The sequence below is a fragment of the Urocampus carinirostris genome, chromosome 2 (assembly GCF_059441175.1).
Source record: "Urocampus carinirostris isolate Australia breed hairy pipefish chromosome 2, RoL_Ucar_1.0, whole genome shotgun sequence".
NCBI lineage: Eukaryota > Metazoa > Chordata > Actinopteri > Syngnathiformes > Syngnathidae > Urocampus > Urocampus carinirostris.
Genome location: NC_142350.1, coordinates 23,203,734 through 23,220,911, shown reverse-complemented (window position 1 = coordinate 23,220,911; position 17,178 = coordinate 23,203,734). Strand labels below are relative to the sequence as shown.

Sequence of the window (17,178 nt, the reverse complement as noted above, 5' to 3'; positions counted from 1 at the left end):
AGTTGTTTGTTCCAACTGTTTGTTCCTAGGGTCCTTTTCATTTTCAATGCTACGCCAGCTTGCTGTGTTTTTGTTTCTGGTTTCATGTTAGCACATTTTGTTGGTGGTTGAATGCCCACTTGTTTGGTTGTTTCTTTGTTCCTTTCATCTCTATTTTCAATCTTGTGTGTGTTTCTGGTTTGAATCATGTCAGGTTTTGTTTTGATTAGATATTTTGTTGTTTTTCCAACCCTTGCCTGTTACATTGTACCTTCTTTATGTTTTGAAATACCACCCCTCCTTTTGAGCGCCCTTGCCTCAGTTCCTTCTTCCCACGCTTGGTCCGATCCCCAAACTAGACAGTCATGTTACAATTGTGACAATAACCTAATACTTTGGAGTTTTCGGGTTCTTATTTTGTTGTCTTGCTTTCAAAACAACAATAATGTCTCCCGTTAGTCTTTTTGACTATACTTTGTGTACTTTAAGAGCTTTAACTCTGCTCGCTGCAGCATAAATGATTGAAGGCGAGTGCACGCGGAAGCTCCTCTATGAACAATTCAAAACCATCGTCATCTTCCAGCAAAAAAGGTCAAGTGTCGTGGGAAAACCAGAATCAGCATATTTAAATGCTTCTGGACCATAAATAAAATATATTTCTCCTCTTTGTCATTTTCTTTCCTTTTCTTTTAATAAAGTCATTCGATGTAGACTATGAGGAGAGATTGATGTCATTGTTACTCGAGTTGAATTTATATGACATGTACAATCTCAGATTCAAAAAGGATTTGTTGATTTTATTTATTTACTGCCCTTTGGTAAAGTGCTGGGTCGTCAGATATTATATTATATTTTCGTATATTTTTCTATGTATCTTACATATTTTCCTCATCTCAACTGTAACTTACTATGAATGTTTTTATTTACCTCTGTACATTATTTTGTTTCACAAAAAACCCAAATGGCATACTAAAATGATCTTTCATTTTCTTATTGATTACATTTTGGGATATTTTTTGATGCGCTGATGCCGTAAAGTGGGAAGCCCTAAGTACCGTGTTGCCATAATTATTTTAGTCATTAGAATGTTATCAGTATATTTCCACTTCCTTCACTTACCCAGGATGTTTTTCTGGCAATGTGATCTTGTAATGAGGATGATAATGGAAAATCATATTCCCCTTTTTGGGTGTGGGTGGGTTAATTTTCCATGACTTCATTTTAATGCTATTCCTGCGGAAATTGTGACAGTTCTGGCATGCGGTCGTTAGCATCTACTGATTAGCATCTACTAGTTGGCATGAAGTTTTTGGCATCCACCCTTTACCATGGTAGTTATTAGCATGTAGTCATTAGCATCTGCTCGTTAGCATGTAGTCGTTAGCATCCCCCCACCATCAGCATCGACTCATTGGCATGAAGTTGTTGGCTTGAAGTTGTTAGCATCTACTCATTAGCAATGTAGCAAAACATATCAAGCGATGCCTTCAAGGACATCCTGAAATTACAGCTGATATAGTTTTTTGTCCGGGTTACAAGTTAAAATAAAACAATGTGTGACTTCAAGGACACTTGACATCTCAACATGTTCACTCCTAATACCAAAGAGATCGCTGACTGATATGTTCAGGTTATTGGTTAAGAAAATGATGTGTGGCATTCAAGGCCGATCTAAAGAAAAAATCACTGCTACAGTAACAACATAGTAATAACTGTGCTAATACACTGTGTAATTACACAGTTATAACAAAAAGGAGAGACAAAAAGTAGAACACCGTTTCCTGTTGAAACTATCTTTTATTCTGAATAAGGAAGTGAAAGAGGAAACAAATGCCCAGTGTTATTTTGTGCTTTACAATGGAGGTCACAAAAAGAACGACCGCCCCTAGAGGAAAAAATCCGAAGCTCTGGAAAAAAAAAGTGTATTTTTTTACAGTGTACAGCAACAGATCTATAGAAATAATCCATCAGTCCATTCAGTGCTTATTTACAAGGCTCGAAAATAGCTAGAAAAGTTCATTATTTGACGTTTCTAGTAGAAAAAAATCCGACTGCGGTTCTTCTCTACAAACAAGAGGTCGTCTACCTGAATCTATAAAGTCTTTTCTTGCGCTACTCGCGTGAAAAAAAAAATCGAAAAAATTGCAATTCTTAAGAGGAACAGAGATGTACTAATTGGCGGCTATAATAGGCTACGGAAATATCGGCTAAAAGAGTTTTGTCTGAATTCTCGGTGCCGAAACATTGACTGCCAAAGACGAGATTTACCGTCTCTTAAATTCAAACCTGTCGGGTAAACATTAGTTTCCCACTAAATGAGGTTCTTGGGTGGGATATTGTATTTATTGTCCAGTTTTATCCTTATTTAGAAACGTTACAGGCGATTTTTGTGCGGGGTTTTTGCAGTAAACTGCCATTGTGTTGTAATACGTTCTTGTAGTCATTTTTTCCTTTACATTAAAATAACAAAAATTTTTAAATCATTTATTTTTAATGTGTAGTTTTATTCCTATTGAGCTCCTTTAGAGCTTATTTTTGTGCAGGGTTTTTTAACTAAGCTACTGTTGTGTTTTACTATGTTTTTGTCGTCGTTTTTTTTCCTAATATTTAAATGAAAAAAATCTCTACAAATTGTTCTACAATATTGTTCTACCCAAATTTTACAGCTTTTGTTAATAATTCCAACTTGTTTTCTCATGAAAGCCGCAATTCATTTTTGTCAGACAAAAACAACTGCTTTTTGTTCAGTGATAAAGTAATCATAATATTTCGTTGTTTTTTCCCCCCGGAATATAACTCTACACCGGTGTTTCTCAACTGGTGGGTAGGGACCCAAAAGTGGGTCGCATAAACGTCTTCAGTGGGTTGCAGGCGTTTGTCTTAGCAAAATAATGGTAAGAAGAAGAAAGAAACGGAGGGTCTTCTTAAGAGTAGATGGCGATAATGCTCTGCTCTGTATCTTTTTCCTGTTCACTCAATCGGTGCATTTGAGAGGGACCACATCTCATTTAATTGTAATGTTGGTTTTACTTCCCTTTTCTGCTCATAATAATGAGTCATAAGGAAGGTACCACTTATTCTACTACTTTTCGTATGTTGCTGTTTTTAATCAATATTAAGGGGGGGCGGGGGAATTGGTATGTAGGCTTATATGCGAGTATAAACCGTACTTGAAGTCGTTTTGTTTTTTGAAAAAAAGGTGAATATATTCTACTATCTCTGGTTTAAACCACATAATCATTTTATTGGATACATTTGAGAAATTCATTTTTTTGGGTGGTTCTTCAAGTCAGACCAATTGAGAACCAATGTGGTACACTACATTTCAACAAAAATTGGATAACATTAAAATAATAGTATTAGTTATTTATTTCCGAACTTGCTATCAATTTGCGTTTCCGCCTTTCATCATAGCATTCCGACAAATTATTATTTTAAAAAAAATCACAGTCCATGTTCCAGCACCAGAGTCCTAACGTAGGTACCCTCTACTTTCTCCTAAGAATACTTTTAAGATAATACAAGGCAGGCAGTGTATAAAAAAGCATGTACATGAAAAAAAACGCAAAAGGCTCTCCCGTCATTAACCGTCATGCATATCGTGTCCCCGATTAATCGGCGCTGAAGGCCTCAAAAGGATCACAGGAGAGTTTGTGAAAGTTTAAGACCACAAAATGCAAATATATAAGATATATACTGTAGATATAGCCTCCTTGTTTCCTAAGCTCCCTGATATTTCTTCATATTTCATCAGTACATATACAATAACGGAAATATTCAAGAAAAAACAGAATTATTGCTTGAAAGGATAGAAAACATGATTTGCTCTTATTTTTGGCAAATAATCCAAAAAGACAAAATATTGCATTGTTTTTCATTGCTAGGCTTGTCACCTTTTTTTGCATGCATTTTTTTAAAAGGAAGATGTGTATTATTTGGCCCCTCCTGCTGGTAAAAAAGTGTCATCAAAAAGAACAATAATGCTTCAATTAATTAGCCCAAAGAGCTAAAAATATGCATTTTTTTCCCCAGATACTTGTAGGCTGAGAAATTTGTATTTATGTGACACAACACGAGCGGCTGTTATAATTTTTCCGCCATCTGTATTCTACGGGTGCCCGAAATGACCAAAAAGTTTGCGAAAAACTGCTTAAATCAATGAGAAGAAAAATGGAGCAGTTTGGTCAATTTTTATCCGTAGTTTATATTCTTCCTCGTTTAGCGACACCCAGTGGCCAAATAAAACACACTGTCCCTTTAAATAGCCAACAGAAAACATAAAAAATAGGCAAAATAAATGAGAAAGTGTCAAATGCTTTGGCATATTCTAAAAAGAAGGCAAATTAAAGTGCAAATAAATAGAAATTAATTCATAAATAGTAGCAGAACTCTGTGTGGTGGCATTGGTTATTGTTTATTATAACCCAGGCATCAAAGAAGTACTGCTAACAAGATAAATATTATGGTATTGCTGTAGTATTGATATTCAGTGTGTAGAAACGAATAGATAATGCACAAAAATGATCGTGTTTGGGTCCCAAATCACAGTTTGGGAAACAGGACATCAAAAAAATGAAATAAATACATCAATGAATAAATACCCTGGTGTTTTATTTTGTTTTTTCCCGCTCCACTGGCTCGTCTTGGATATAACGTGAAAGCAGACGTTTGTCCGATACTGTTTTCGTTTGCCCGATACTTTTGTGTTTGTTTGTGCTATCACGCTAATGGATTTTGAGTGCTGTGCTTTGTTTTTGCAGCTTTTTGTGGGCTATTTTGTGTTTTCGATGTGGTGGATCATCCCTGGGGGTTTTATAAGGTTTGTTTGTTGTTTTTGTGAGTTGAATGTGATGCTTACGACCGCTTGACTATATGAGTCTGTATATTTGATAATGTTTTGGTTTTATTTTGCTCCTATGCGTTTATTACTTTGTTTGATATTTGTAATGTTTGTTTATTTCTGATAACCGGTATATACTTTCCTAGCACTACCTAATAGAGGTTTTCCTGACTTTGAGTATGATTTTCAGTTGCTAAATATCTTCTACAGAAAGGATTTCAAACATGACTGAATCCTGCCCGCCACGGGTTCTGTTCAAAATGTCCTTTTAAAGGACTCTGGTGTGCGATAATCTGACCCACTTGTGCCCAGTTCAAACCCCGGTTGGGGCCCTCTGGTGGTAGGAGGCATGTCAGACCCTAACATTATTTATCCTGTTTCTAATTTTTAATTACCGTACTATTTGAATATGTTTTTAATGATCAGGACGATGTGTCTTATAGCGTTTTATGGTTCACTTGGAAGCTTTTGGGAGGACGGGAACAACTAGTTTTAGATCGATTCATATAGGGGAAATTTGCTCATTAAACTATCAATTTGAGCTACGATCCTGGAACGAATTAAGCTCGTACAAAGATGTACCACTGTATATGCCCTAGGCTGCTCAGGAATGGTCGACGGGGTGCACATGCCCCTGAGCCTCAGTTTGGACACCCATATGCTAATGCTTTTATTTTATTTTTTGTTTATTTGTTCATTTTTGATGCATGTGCTGTTATCTTGCCCTTTATATATTTTGATGGTTTCTCTAACAGCAGTGGGGGTAATTGGAACTTTGGCCCTGCCTCCTTGGAGCAGGTCTGGGCACTCCCTTCCTTGAGGGCTGCATGTCCTCCATAATTTTGAAGGCTTCTCTGCTCCGCTACAGGTAATTCAAATCACTGTGATCATTAACAGGCTCCTTATCATTGTATCACCTGGATTAAAGAAGAAAAACCTCAAAAAACAGGCACGACATGTAGCCCTCGAGGACAGCAGTGCCCTGTTATACCTTAGAGCAGATTTGAGGACTCCGGTCCTAGAGGGCCACATGTCCTACATGATTTTGGAGGTTTATCTTCTTCAAATCAGGTGATACAAATTATTCGCTCTCCAGCAGGCTGGCAGGAGCTTGGAATCACCTGTATTGGAGCAGAGAAACCTCAAAAAACAGACAGGACATGCAGCCCTCGAGGACCATAGTGCCCAGTTATGCCTTAGTGGAGACTTGGGCCCCCCGGCCTCAAGGGCCACATGTCCTGCATAATTTTGGAGGTTATTCTTTTTCAATTCAGGTGTTGAAAATTATCAGCTCACGGGCAAGCTGGCAGGAGCTCGGAATCACCTGTATTGGAGCAGAGAAACCTCAAAAACCAGTACCCAGGTCTTCCATAGAGTAACCACTGAACTAAGCTGCGCAATCTGAACCCAAGCAGACCTTAGTTAAGTCTACACCCAGAAGCATCAGTGTGTCCGAGGGGTATCGGGCGGTTGGGGTCAGTCGCCGAGGGAACCGATGGGTGAGAAGGCCCCCTTGAAGCATGCCGACTCATAGTGCTTGTTCAGGTAACTCTTGAGCGCGAAGGTCTTATGGCAACGCTTGCACTTGTAATGCTTGAAGGCCGAGTGGGTCTGCATGTGCGCCCGCAGGTTGGAGCGGTCGGCGAAGGCTTTGCCGCAATGAGCGCATCCGAAGGGTTTCTCTCCGGTGTGCGAGCGCATGTGGCCCTGCAGCAACCAGGGTCGGCTGAAGGCCTTACCGCATACGTCGCATTTGTGCTTGAGGTCGTGCGTCAGCAGGTGCATGGCCATGGCGGGCATGGATACGTACACCTTCCCGCAGGTAGGGCACTTCTTGGCCATTTTGCTATCCATGCTACGGTGCGTCTGCTTGTGGCGACTCAGGTTAGACGACGTGGCGTACGTCTTACCGCACTCGCCGCACGAGTGCCTGGGGGAAGCACCGGGGATGGCCCCGGCCCTTTCCGAACCCCCGGCTGTTTTCCGCCGGGAGCGTCCGTCCACGATGAAGAAAGCGTCCACGGAGTAGGCCTCGCCGTTGATGTAGCTGCTGGCTGCAGATGAGACCTCGGACCGGGGACTGTCGGGCTGGTCCGAGTCGTTGTGAGCGTAAGCGTTGAGGCCGCCCACGTAGCCGCTCTCGATGCGGCTGTAGATGATAGAAGGGCGAGCGGGGGACGGGGGCGCTTTGGCCATGGAGGCTGGCGGGTCATGGTACGGAGGGGGGCTCAGATAGTCCCGCTCGTAACCTGAGGAGACATGGGAAGCGGTCGGTGAGGAAATAAGACCCAGACAGACGCCACAGATATTTATGAACCCAGCTAACGGCTAATGTGGTCGGCAGTCAATGTGGTTAGCCCATACCAGGGGTCTCCAACCTTTATCAAGCGTCGAGCTACTTTTTGTTTATAATTAGTGCCAAGAGCACCCATTGTGGTATACATTTTTTTTAAATAATACCTTCTTGTACCTATCTTGTATCTTGTACAACTTACTATGTTATTATCAGGTTAATGTTTGCAAGTAGTCAGAAGAAAGAAAGGGAAAAAAGACAGAAAGAAAGTGAGAACGAGAGTAGAGAGAAAATAAAAGAGGAAGAAAGGGCAAAAAGAGAGAGAGAGGCAAGAGAGAAAGAGAGGAAGATGAAAAGAAAAAAGTAGAGGAAAATAGAGAGTAAGAAATAAGGATTGAAAGAGAACGAAAAGGGAAAAAGAGGAGAAAAAGGGAAAGAAATACAAAGAGAAAGAGAGTAAAATAAAGAAAGAAAGAAAGAAAGAAAGAAAGAAAGAAAGAAAGAAAGAAAGAAAGAAAGAGGGAATTGAATTGTAAGACAGAGAGAGAAAGAAAAGAAAGAAAGATAACGGACTGAAAGAAAATGAAGGATGGAAAACAGAGAGTAAGACGGATGCTTTATTTGACTCAGTCAACCACAAAATAAAATCATTTTACCAGAAATATCTGACGACCCAGCACTAGTGGGGTTTTTCAGAACAAATCCACGGGCACCTCTGCTTTCCTGAGGGGGCACTTGGGTGCCCGCAGGCACCAGGTTGGAGACCCATGACGTTTACTATGGTGTAACCTTAGCACGAGGGATTTTGTATCCCGCCTGTTAGAGTGACGTACCTGTCATGTTTACATGTAAGATATTTCCAACTGCAAATTGGTAAAACGAATGTGTGCATGATTGCCATCCAAGGCAACTACTCAGATTACTAAATTGTCATTGGGTTTTTCGGTACCAAGCCACATGGAAAGGAAAATATACGGTCCTTACTTTTTGCTTGGACCTTATTTATTCGTGTAAACACTTATTTTGGGGGGGAGCATTATACCAAGGTTTTATGGTAGTATAATACTGCGTTTGAACAATGACTGATCGCTGGCCTCATTCGCTCAGCTTTGGACGCAACGGGAATCGAACCCAGATCGCGGCAGGGAGAGCACAGACTCCTAACCACTAGACCACCATTGTTGTAAATTACATTGGAAAAGGCATTCAGTTTTATCTTAGCCTCATACTATGTTTTAATGGAGCACTATGGGAAAGGGTTCAGGCAAAACAACGTGGTCAAAATACTTAAAGGGCACTCAACTAAACTTGAGCTTTTTATCCCATGTTATTAGTGGGTGGGTAGTTGTTTCCCTTAACTACACGAGTCGTCGTGGTATTAATTCCTGTGGTGTGTCTTGGGCAAGTACAGCCTGGTGGCGCCCATCCCTCTCCAGGCCTGTGTTGTAATAATTAGAAGTAGGGTTAGCTCAGTCAACCAATAAAACATCATGACTGTTAGAAATCATTTTTTCAAGAATATCCCAATGACCCATAACTGGTGATTAATTTTCAGAGCCAGTGATTTAAGATGTTTTTCGATTTACTGATACCCAATTCTTGCATAGTCTTCAATACCAGATGCACATAAAATTCCTTTCCTCACCTCCCAAAAATATATTTGATTTTTTTTCGTTTGTTTCCATTTATCCGTGTAACATGAAAACGGTGCAGTACGAAACATTTTTTTTCTGTTTTAAGTACAGTATTAAACAACAACAAACAGTAGTAAACAACAACCCAAACCCGAAGGAAGATGAAAAGTTTATATGAGGGCCTCTAAGAAATGCACTTGCACGTGCAACATGAGCTCGACTGTGGCTGCAATGATGCCACAAGCCAGGAGATGAAAGCGGCAAGTAAAACAGTTCCAAATTCTATACAGCTCCTTTAAACAGGAACATAATATTTGTAGACGGATTATAAGGGACGTGATGAAACCCAACACGGCGGGGTTTATTTAACAACAAAAATACTTTACCAGGGAGAAGGGAGTGGGGAGTGCGGGACCAGGACTGCTGAGGAGGAAAACTTGAGGAGTCTTAGGTGGGTAAAAATCTTAAAAGGGAGATTCGGGAGTACCCATAAAAAGGTGGTTGGAGTGGCAGGTCTTAGAGTGGGTGAACTTGGAACAAGAAGGGAAGTTGTGGAAGGAGAAGCTTGTAGTCCCGGGGAGTGAAAGTCTTCAGAAATCAAAACTATTAGGAATGCGAGGTGGGAGCCCAGGGTATTTATAGTAGTGGTGGCTAATTGTCGAACTACAATTACCTGGGGAGAGGAACCTACCCTGGTGATTCCAATTAGACAAGTGAGGGGGACTGGGAAATGGAATAAAGCTGCCATCTTGGGAGAAATAGAGGTACTGTAAGCGCCAAGCCATGACCATTTCAAAACCAATTTGATGAGAGTAATCTATTTAAAAACAAATATAAAAAGAAATGAAACATGTAGAGGTCTCCTTCTATATTTATTCATGTACACAAATGAGGAAAATCGGATAGGTCTCCAAGCTTGGACCCCTGGTCATGATTTGGAACCGAATACAGCCCTCAAATCAAAACGATTGTTTGGAATAAGAATTTGAAATATCTTTATTGTCATTGATATCAATGTTGTGTATGCAACGTGATTCGAAATGGCACTCCAGGGTAGAACATGTATTATAAAGACTTTGAAGAGAAGAAAGATAGAAGAATATCAGGGTGAATAGGCAAAACAATAATAATTATTATAATAACTATAATGTAGTGCTTTCTGGTGACTGCAGGCATTATTATGCAGGTATTTACCCAAAAGGGAAACATTGATTCCTTAAAAAAAAAGGATAAGAAATAAAACTAAGCTGGAGAGCCATTGGTGGCTGCACCCGTGCGCATTGCCATCTTTACCCCTGTTCTGGTAAATAAACACAAAATAATACTGAATACCAAAATCCTTTTGACTTTGTAACACACAGGCTGGCTAAAGTGAGCCAGCGAGCCGGCTAGGCAGGATGCTCGCCGATCAATAAATCTGCTCCATTTCAATTAGCGCGCTCCAAGATACCCGTGCTGGTAATATCATTTCGCCGCTCACTTCTGAGAAAAGCATCCATGTCGGTAATAAGAGGAGAAAGGGGGGAGGTCATAGATGAGAAAATGGAGGGAAATGGAGGGATGCAAGGTTGCAGGTCAAGACGCTTTATCGGACAGTCTGAGGAAGGAAGGAAGGACTGTTAGGGTTTCTGTTGAGTTTTGGGAGGATTATGGACCCATGCGGGGAAGGCGGGGACTGGAGGCAGGGGTACTCAAAAAATGGATTGCATTTGATAACGAAAGGAGGTGCAAAGTTAAAAACTAAAATTGGTTCGCAAAACGATGACATATCTAAGCCAAAGGCGGGCAAACTATGGCCCGGCGGGCCACATGCGGGCCCCCTAGGCTTTTTTACCCAGCCAAACGACAATAGTCAAATTATAACTATTTTATATATATATATATATATATATATATATATATATATATATATATATATATATATATATATATATATATATATTTGGTGGGTGGATCCCTTAACCACAAGGGTCGTAGGGGAACCACTTCCTGTGGTGTGTCTTGTGCAAGTATATTAGTAAATAAAGTACGAAGACTACAAAATTTTTTGGGTGCCATTGTCCCATTGTTTGGCTGCAACTAAATTACTAATGGAGAAATACTACAAATGTACTCCAAAACTAAAGATCACATTTGGTTCCTAAAAAAGAGACCTAATATACGACAAAAATTCTACTATGGAAATACTTCAAGTATACTGCAGAAACACTACAATAATCCTACTGCGGAGACACTACAAAATACTACAACATAAATTCTATAGAAATACTTCAAAAACCAAACTACAGTAATATTACAAAAGTACTACAGATATACTAAAAATATAATCCTATGGAAATACTACACAAAAATTTAGAAAGAAATAATACAATATCACCACTGTAGCAGTATTATTCTAAAACAAAGTACTACTAAAGAAATATCACAACAAAAATACCACAAATATGCTACAGATTTTTTACTATGGAAATACCTGGAAAATACTACATAGATACTATTGAAATATTACAAAAATACTTTTGTTGTTGTAGTTCTTTTGTAGTAATACTAGTAAGTGATAGAATGATTCGACAAAAATACTAGAAATTACATCTTTTGTAGTAATACAAAACTAAATGGCAAATTTAAGGACCTTATATGCTGTTTTGCCTAAATTATTTAAAAACAAATATAAAGAAACATAACATGCATGCATATTTATTCATAAAGAAATTCTATATGTCTCCATAATCGGCCTCTTGGCCCCAATTTTTGACCCAATGCGTACCCCTGGCTCCAATTAAAAAACAAAGACCGAAATTGGAAATGTAAAGCAGTAAGAAAGGCGGACGCCGTTTAACAAGATGGAGTCTTGACGTCACGAGTCATGAATATTGGATAGTGGAGCTTTCCACTGCGAGCGTTGGTGTGCGCGTTTTCTGGAGCGTGAGTAAAGTTTTGCAAAGATGACCAAGTGTTCGTTTTAGCGAACACGAGCGTTGACTCGCTGCTGCGGCGTGTGCGCTAAATCCCTCGGAAAATTCGATGCCAGGATATCATGTAGATCCAGGGTGCTCGCGCTTGTTCGGCATGCGAGCCACAGTGCCGTGAAAAAGTATTTGCCCGTTTCCTGAACTTGTGTTTTTTTGCATATTTATCACTTACAAAGGTTTCATATCAGCAAACCAATTCGAACATCACACACAGACAACCCAACGAAGTCGAAAAAACACTTTAGAAATGTTGATTCCATTTATTAAGGCACAAGAAAACCAAAACCAATCTGGCCCTATGTGAAAATGTAATGGCACCTTGAACCTAAGAGCGAGTTGGGTCATCTTTGGCAGCCGTAGCAGAAATCAAACGTTTACAATATATGGTAATGAGTCTTTCACGATGCTGTGGAGGAACTTTGGCCCACTCTTCTTTGCCAAATTGTTTCAAATCTTTTTAATCATTTGAATCAATAGTGGTTTATACAAACGAACCAAGTATTTTTCTCGATTCGGGATTACATTATAATCAATGTTGGAAATTATGCAGTTATGAATAATATTGCTACATAATAGGGGTATTTTTTCAGTAATAGGGTCCTCTGCCATTACCATTACTGATGTTTATATGCAGTGCTTTACATACGTTTACGTGCTTTTTTTACGTCTGATTTTTTGTGCGCTTACATGGATTTTTGTGTGTGTTAGGTATGTTTTGTTTGTATTTACATACGTAAATACGTATCTTTTGTCTGTGTTTTGGGCAGTTTTTGTACGTGTTTACATATGTATTTTGTGTGTTTTTGTTGTTTTTTTGCGTGTTTACGTTGTTGTTTTTTTGCATCTTTGCGTTGGTTTTCGTTCGTGTTTACGTAGGTTTTCGTGTTTGTTTTTGTGTGTGTGTTACGTACGTTTTTTTTTGGGTGCTTATGTACATTTTTGTGTGTTTGTTATATATATATATTTATGTTGGCAGCACGGCGACGCAGTGGTTAGCGCTTGTGCGGCACAGTTTATGTCATGGGAACCTGTCGTGGGTTCAAATCCAGCTCCAGACTTCCTGTGCGGAGTTTGTATGTTCTCCCCGTGCTTGCGTGGGTTTCCTCCGGGCACTCCGGTTTCCTCCCACGTTCCAAAAACATGCATTTCTGGTGAATTGGCCGGTCCAAATTGTCCCTAGGTGTGAATGAGCGAATGAGTTGTCTGTCCCCGTGTGCCCTGCGATTGGCTGGCAACCAGTTCAGGGTGTCCCCTGCCCACTGCCTGGAGATGGCTGGGATGGGCTCCAGCCCCTCCAACTCAAATACTGCCCGAAACATTTTGAAATCTCAGACGTACAACATTTTTTTTTGTTTTCAAAGTAACAGAAACAGTGACTTTCGCTGGTAACTACATCCTATAAAGTAATTCAGTTACTAACTTTGTTACATTTGGAAGAAGTAGTAACTGATTCCAAGTGACGTGCCCAACAAAAGCATTATGATACACACTGGGCCTTTAAGTATTAAGACAAAAGCTTTAACGTGCCACTTGAGAAACATGTATGAGAGCGATTTTGTGCGTTTTGCCCTCCATGTAGGTCGCAAAGTGCTTCCTGTATTCGTGTGTGTGAGAAGCGCCGTGCACTCAAGCGTGAAAGCAGTCCGCAAAATATGCCAACTTGACAGAAACGCGCCGGCAGTCCTGTACGTGCACGCTAGTCGTGCACGTGCATGCCAGTCGTGTACGTGCGCGCACAACAAGCACCACTTGCTCGATTTGAACCCGTGTTAAATTTGTAACACTGCTGCCATGTTGCGGCTTCCAGTTTTGCCTACTTGTTCGGTAATCGCAAGTGGCGGATGTATGACCAGCCACTAGGGGGCATGTAGGGGATGGGGCGCATATTTTATACAGAGAAGTGTGTCAGGAGGGGTTGGACGGACCCAAATGCAGGACAACAAGGAGACTGAATACAAGGGATGTGATTGAACCCCAACAGGGGGGCCCTTATTTTGACAACGACAAAAATATTTTACTTGGGAGAAGGGAGTGGCGAGTGTGGGACTGGAACTGCTGAGGAGGGAAACTCAAAAGGGAGCTTCCGTGCATTGAAAATTTTGAAATGGATATTTGGGACTACCTTTAAAATTATGGCTGAGTGGAAAATATTGGAAGGAAGAATGAACTGAAGAAGGGGGTCTGGGAGTAGGCGTTTGAAATCTTAAAAAGGAGATTTGGGAGTACCGTTAAAAAAGTGGTAGGAGTGGCAGACCTTGGAGTGGGGGAACTTGGAACGAAGAGGGAACATAAAAGGGAAGTCTTAGGGGGAGAAGCTTGTGGTCTTAGCGGGTGAATGTCTTTGGGATTCAAAACGTCTCTACAACGTGAAGTGGGAGCCCAGAGTATTTATGGCAGAGGTGGCTAATTGTCTGATTGGGAAATTCCCTGGGGAGAGGAATAGAGAGGAGGACTGGGAAATGGGGTCAAGTTGCCATTTTTGGGGGAGATGGACTGCAGGCACCAAACCATGACAATTTTAAAACAAATTTGACGAAAGTAATCTCTTTAAAAATAATTATAAAAATAAATGAAACATGTAGATGTCTGCATGTATATATGTTTTTAATGCATGCAAATGAGAAAATTTGGATAGGTCCCTAGGCTGGGCCCCTGGTCAAAATTTGAAATCCGATGTGGCCCTCAACTCAAAGGTTGTTTACTCCTGTTCTAACAAATAAATACTGAATAATACTAAATAGCAAATATCGTTCACTTTGACTTTGTGACACGCACGCTCAGTTAAGTGAAGTAAAGTGAAGAAGGAAGTCATGGGAGGAGAAGTTTGTAGTCTTGGCAGGTGAATGTCTTCAAGAATAGAAAAAAACCAAACCTGCAACATGAGGTGTTAGGCCAGAGTGAAATGGGGTAATGCTGAATCTTTGGAGAGGAAAAGGGACTGCGGGTGCAAAACCATGACACAGTGGTCCGCAACTTTTTCTGTGCCAGTTTAACGTCTGATAATATTCTCGCGGGCCAATGATTACATTAGTAATAATAACTCTGACAATAATAACAATAAATCTAAATCCACTTTGTATTCACTCGCTGACTAAAGATCTAGATGACTTGTGAATCTGCATTACATTTCATCTCATCATTGCACTGTTTTTACTCACAGTACAGCGTTATTTTGGCTGAACTATTTCCCACAATGATCCATTACAATATTGTACAATGTGGCATCATAAAAATAATGCGATGGTGAGATATAATCCGCATTTTCCTATGTTAGGTCCAATTGTAATAGTCTAGTGGCTAGCAATCGGCGCTCTCTGTGTAAAATAGATTATTTATTTGTATAATGATTACAAAAAATAAAACGACGTTTTCTTCTTTTTGGGGTAAAACCTAGTAATGAACGAAGGAAGGATTCATTGTACTAGAGTTTTTGTGTTATTGGAAATCGCTTAACTAGAAAAAAGGCTTTATGGTTCTCTGTTTTGTGGACCGTCAGCTTTCCTGTTCTTAAAGAAGAAGTGTGTAATATTCAGTGCCCAAGAGTAGAACAAAATACATTGATTTGAATAATAGGCCAAAATACATGAACTATCATGCCAATATAAATTTTTATAAACAACAAAGAGTCATAGGTCGAGAAATTTGTATTTCTTTTACACCCTCTTAAGTCGGCGCCATGTTTGTCCGGCATCCTGCTGCCGTGCCATTTATCACTGGCCTTTGCTTGTACCAGACAACACAGTGCCATCTAGCGGTCAAATATTACACATTGGCGATTTAGAATTACTTCCATTGTGTCTGTACTTAATTAGTCTCATCAATAAAAGTACAGATTGAAGTTTTGATTCCAGAAAAGCAAAAAAAAAAAAACTGCCATTATAGTTCAAGATTATTTTAAGAAAATTAGCAGTATTTTTTTTAGAAAAATGTGATTTTACATGCATCTATTTTGTACTTGGTCTTGTCCAACCCCATTTCAAATTTAGATGAGAAAATGCCCTTTTGTCTCAGATTTTTTACATTATATTGTAGTAAGAGAGATACATATGGGGAAAATTACACTTTTCCTGAAGTAAACTATATTTTATTTTTTGACCTGATCTTGAACTGCTTGTTTGCCTGTTGTTTTGGTGTTTGGGGTGGGATTTGATTTTATTCTTGTATGTGAAACTATTGAAAATGCTTTAAATGTCATGGTACAGCACCTGCTGTCCCTTACCTTCTCTAAGAGATGGCATCAATACTCCATTTCCCAGTCTCCAGCTCAACTTCCTCGTCCAGGTCCTCAGTAGTGGCAGTTCCACTCTCCCTTCTCCTTAGTTTATTTTGTTTTTGTTTTTGAATAAACGCTCGCTTGATCACATCCCTGTTTTGCATCTCCTTGTGCCCTTCATTTGGGTTTGTCTGATACCCCGTGACAGTAAAATTGTGAATAAATAAAATAACACAAAATCCAATCTCTCCCTCACCTGGTCTTCTCTTCGTCACCTTAGTTTGACCCCCCTCCCGTAGCAGGTATGACAAATTCTACTATCAGGGGATTGAAAAGATGTGCTGCTGTGTGCGCGACTCACCTTTATGATGATGGAATCGCAAGCTCAGCTCTCCCCGTCGACCGTGACAGTAGGAGCTCTCCAGCTCAGCAGCGGAAATGTCATCCAGCTTGACTTTCTTCACCAGGAATGAGCGAGGCATGGCGGCAGTCACTCTTGCATACACACACTTTAGAAAAAGTTCTTTAAAAAGTTTCTGTCCCAGGAAGAAAGTGACGAGGACATTCCAAGGTCCTAATCGCTCCGATTCAAATTCCTTCAGCACCCGTCAGCGCCTGCGAGTACACGTCGCTGTCCCTTCAGCACCACAAGCAGGAAATCCAAAACAATCTTCTGTGTGTTTAAGCAGAAGTTCCCAAACACGTCCTGAAGCGTCCTTGAGGGACTGCTCTTAAGCAGGTTATTGCTCCCATTATAATGGGCGTTTAATAGGCACACATCTTCAAGTTCTACCTCCTCCTTCTCCTCTTCTTCTTCATTTGCTTTTGCTTGTGCTCAGAGTGCGTGAAGCCGCAGTGGCTCTCTGGTGCACAAGACCAGCTGTTGCCCTTATATAGAGGAGAGAGATGGAAATGCGGAGGGGGAGAAGGAGAAAGGATGGAGAGAGGGAGGGCGGCAGCATCAGGTCCAATGGGAACAGCACAGAGGGATTTAATGAGCTACTTTGAAAGCGCTCGGTGGCCTGGCGCGGATTTATAAGACGCTTAAATGGGAGCAAAAGGGGTTTTTGCACACACAAAAAGCGGAAATTGTGATGAAAGAGAAAAAAATGGTCACACTGTAAATAAATTACCATACACCTGTGCCCGTACCCTTTATAAGGACATTTTGAACATCACACATCGTCAGGTCGTTCTATCAAGTTTTTCAGGGTGGACCCATGTGGGGGAAGCAATAAGTGGAGGCT

General features: G+C 40.3%; 1 protein-coding gene across 1 annotated transcript; it reads right to left on the bottom strand.

The window, feature by feature from the left end:
- Positions 1-1,756: 1,756 nt before the first annotated feature.
- LOC148371398 (transcriptional repressor scratch 1-like) lies at positions 1,757-16,781 on the bottom strand. The gene is made up of 2 exons (XM_088329458.1): positions 16,293-16,781; positions 1,757-7,068 (listed from the first exon to the last, which is right to left on the bottom strand). Exons 1-2 carry the CDS (start codon positions 16,411-16,413, stop codon positions 6,296-6,298), a joined length of 894 nt encoding a protein of 297 aa, XP_088185584.1. The 5' UTR covers positions 16,414-16,781; the 3' UTR covers positions 1,757-6,295.
- Between the last annotated feature and the right edge of the window lie 397 nt (positions 16,782-17,178).

Coding starts and splice junctions, on each gene's coding strand:
- LOC148371398 (XM_088329458.1), bottom strand. CDS start 16,413: ATGCCTCGCTCATTCCTGGTGAAGAAAGTCAAGCTGGATGACATTTCC. Junction 7,069..16,292: donor GCGATTCCATCATCATAAAG/GTGAGTCGCGCA, acceptor ATGTCTCCTCAG/GTTACGAGCGGGACTATCTG.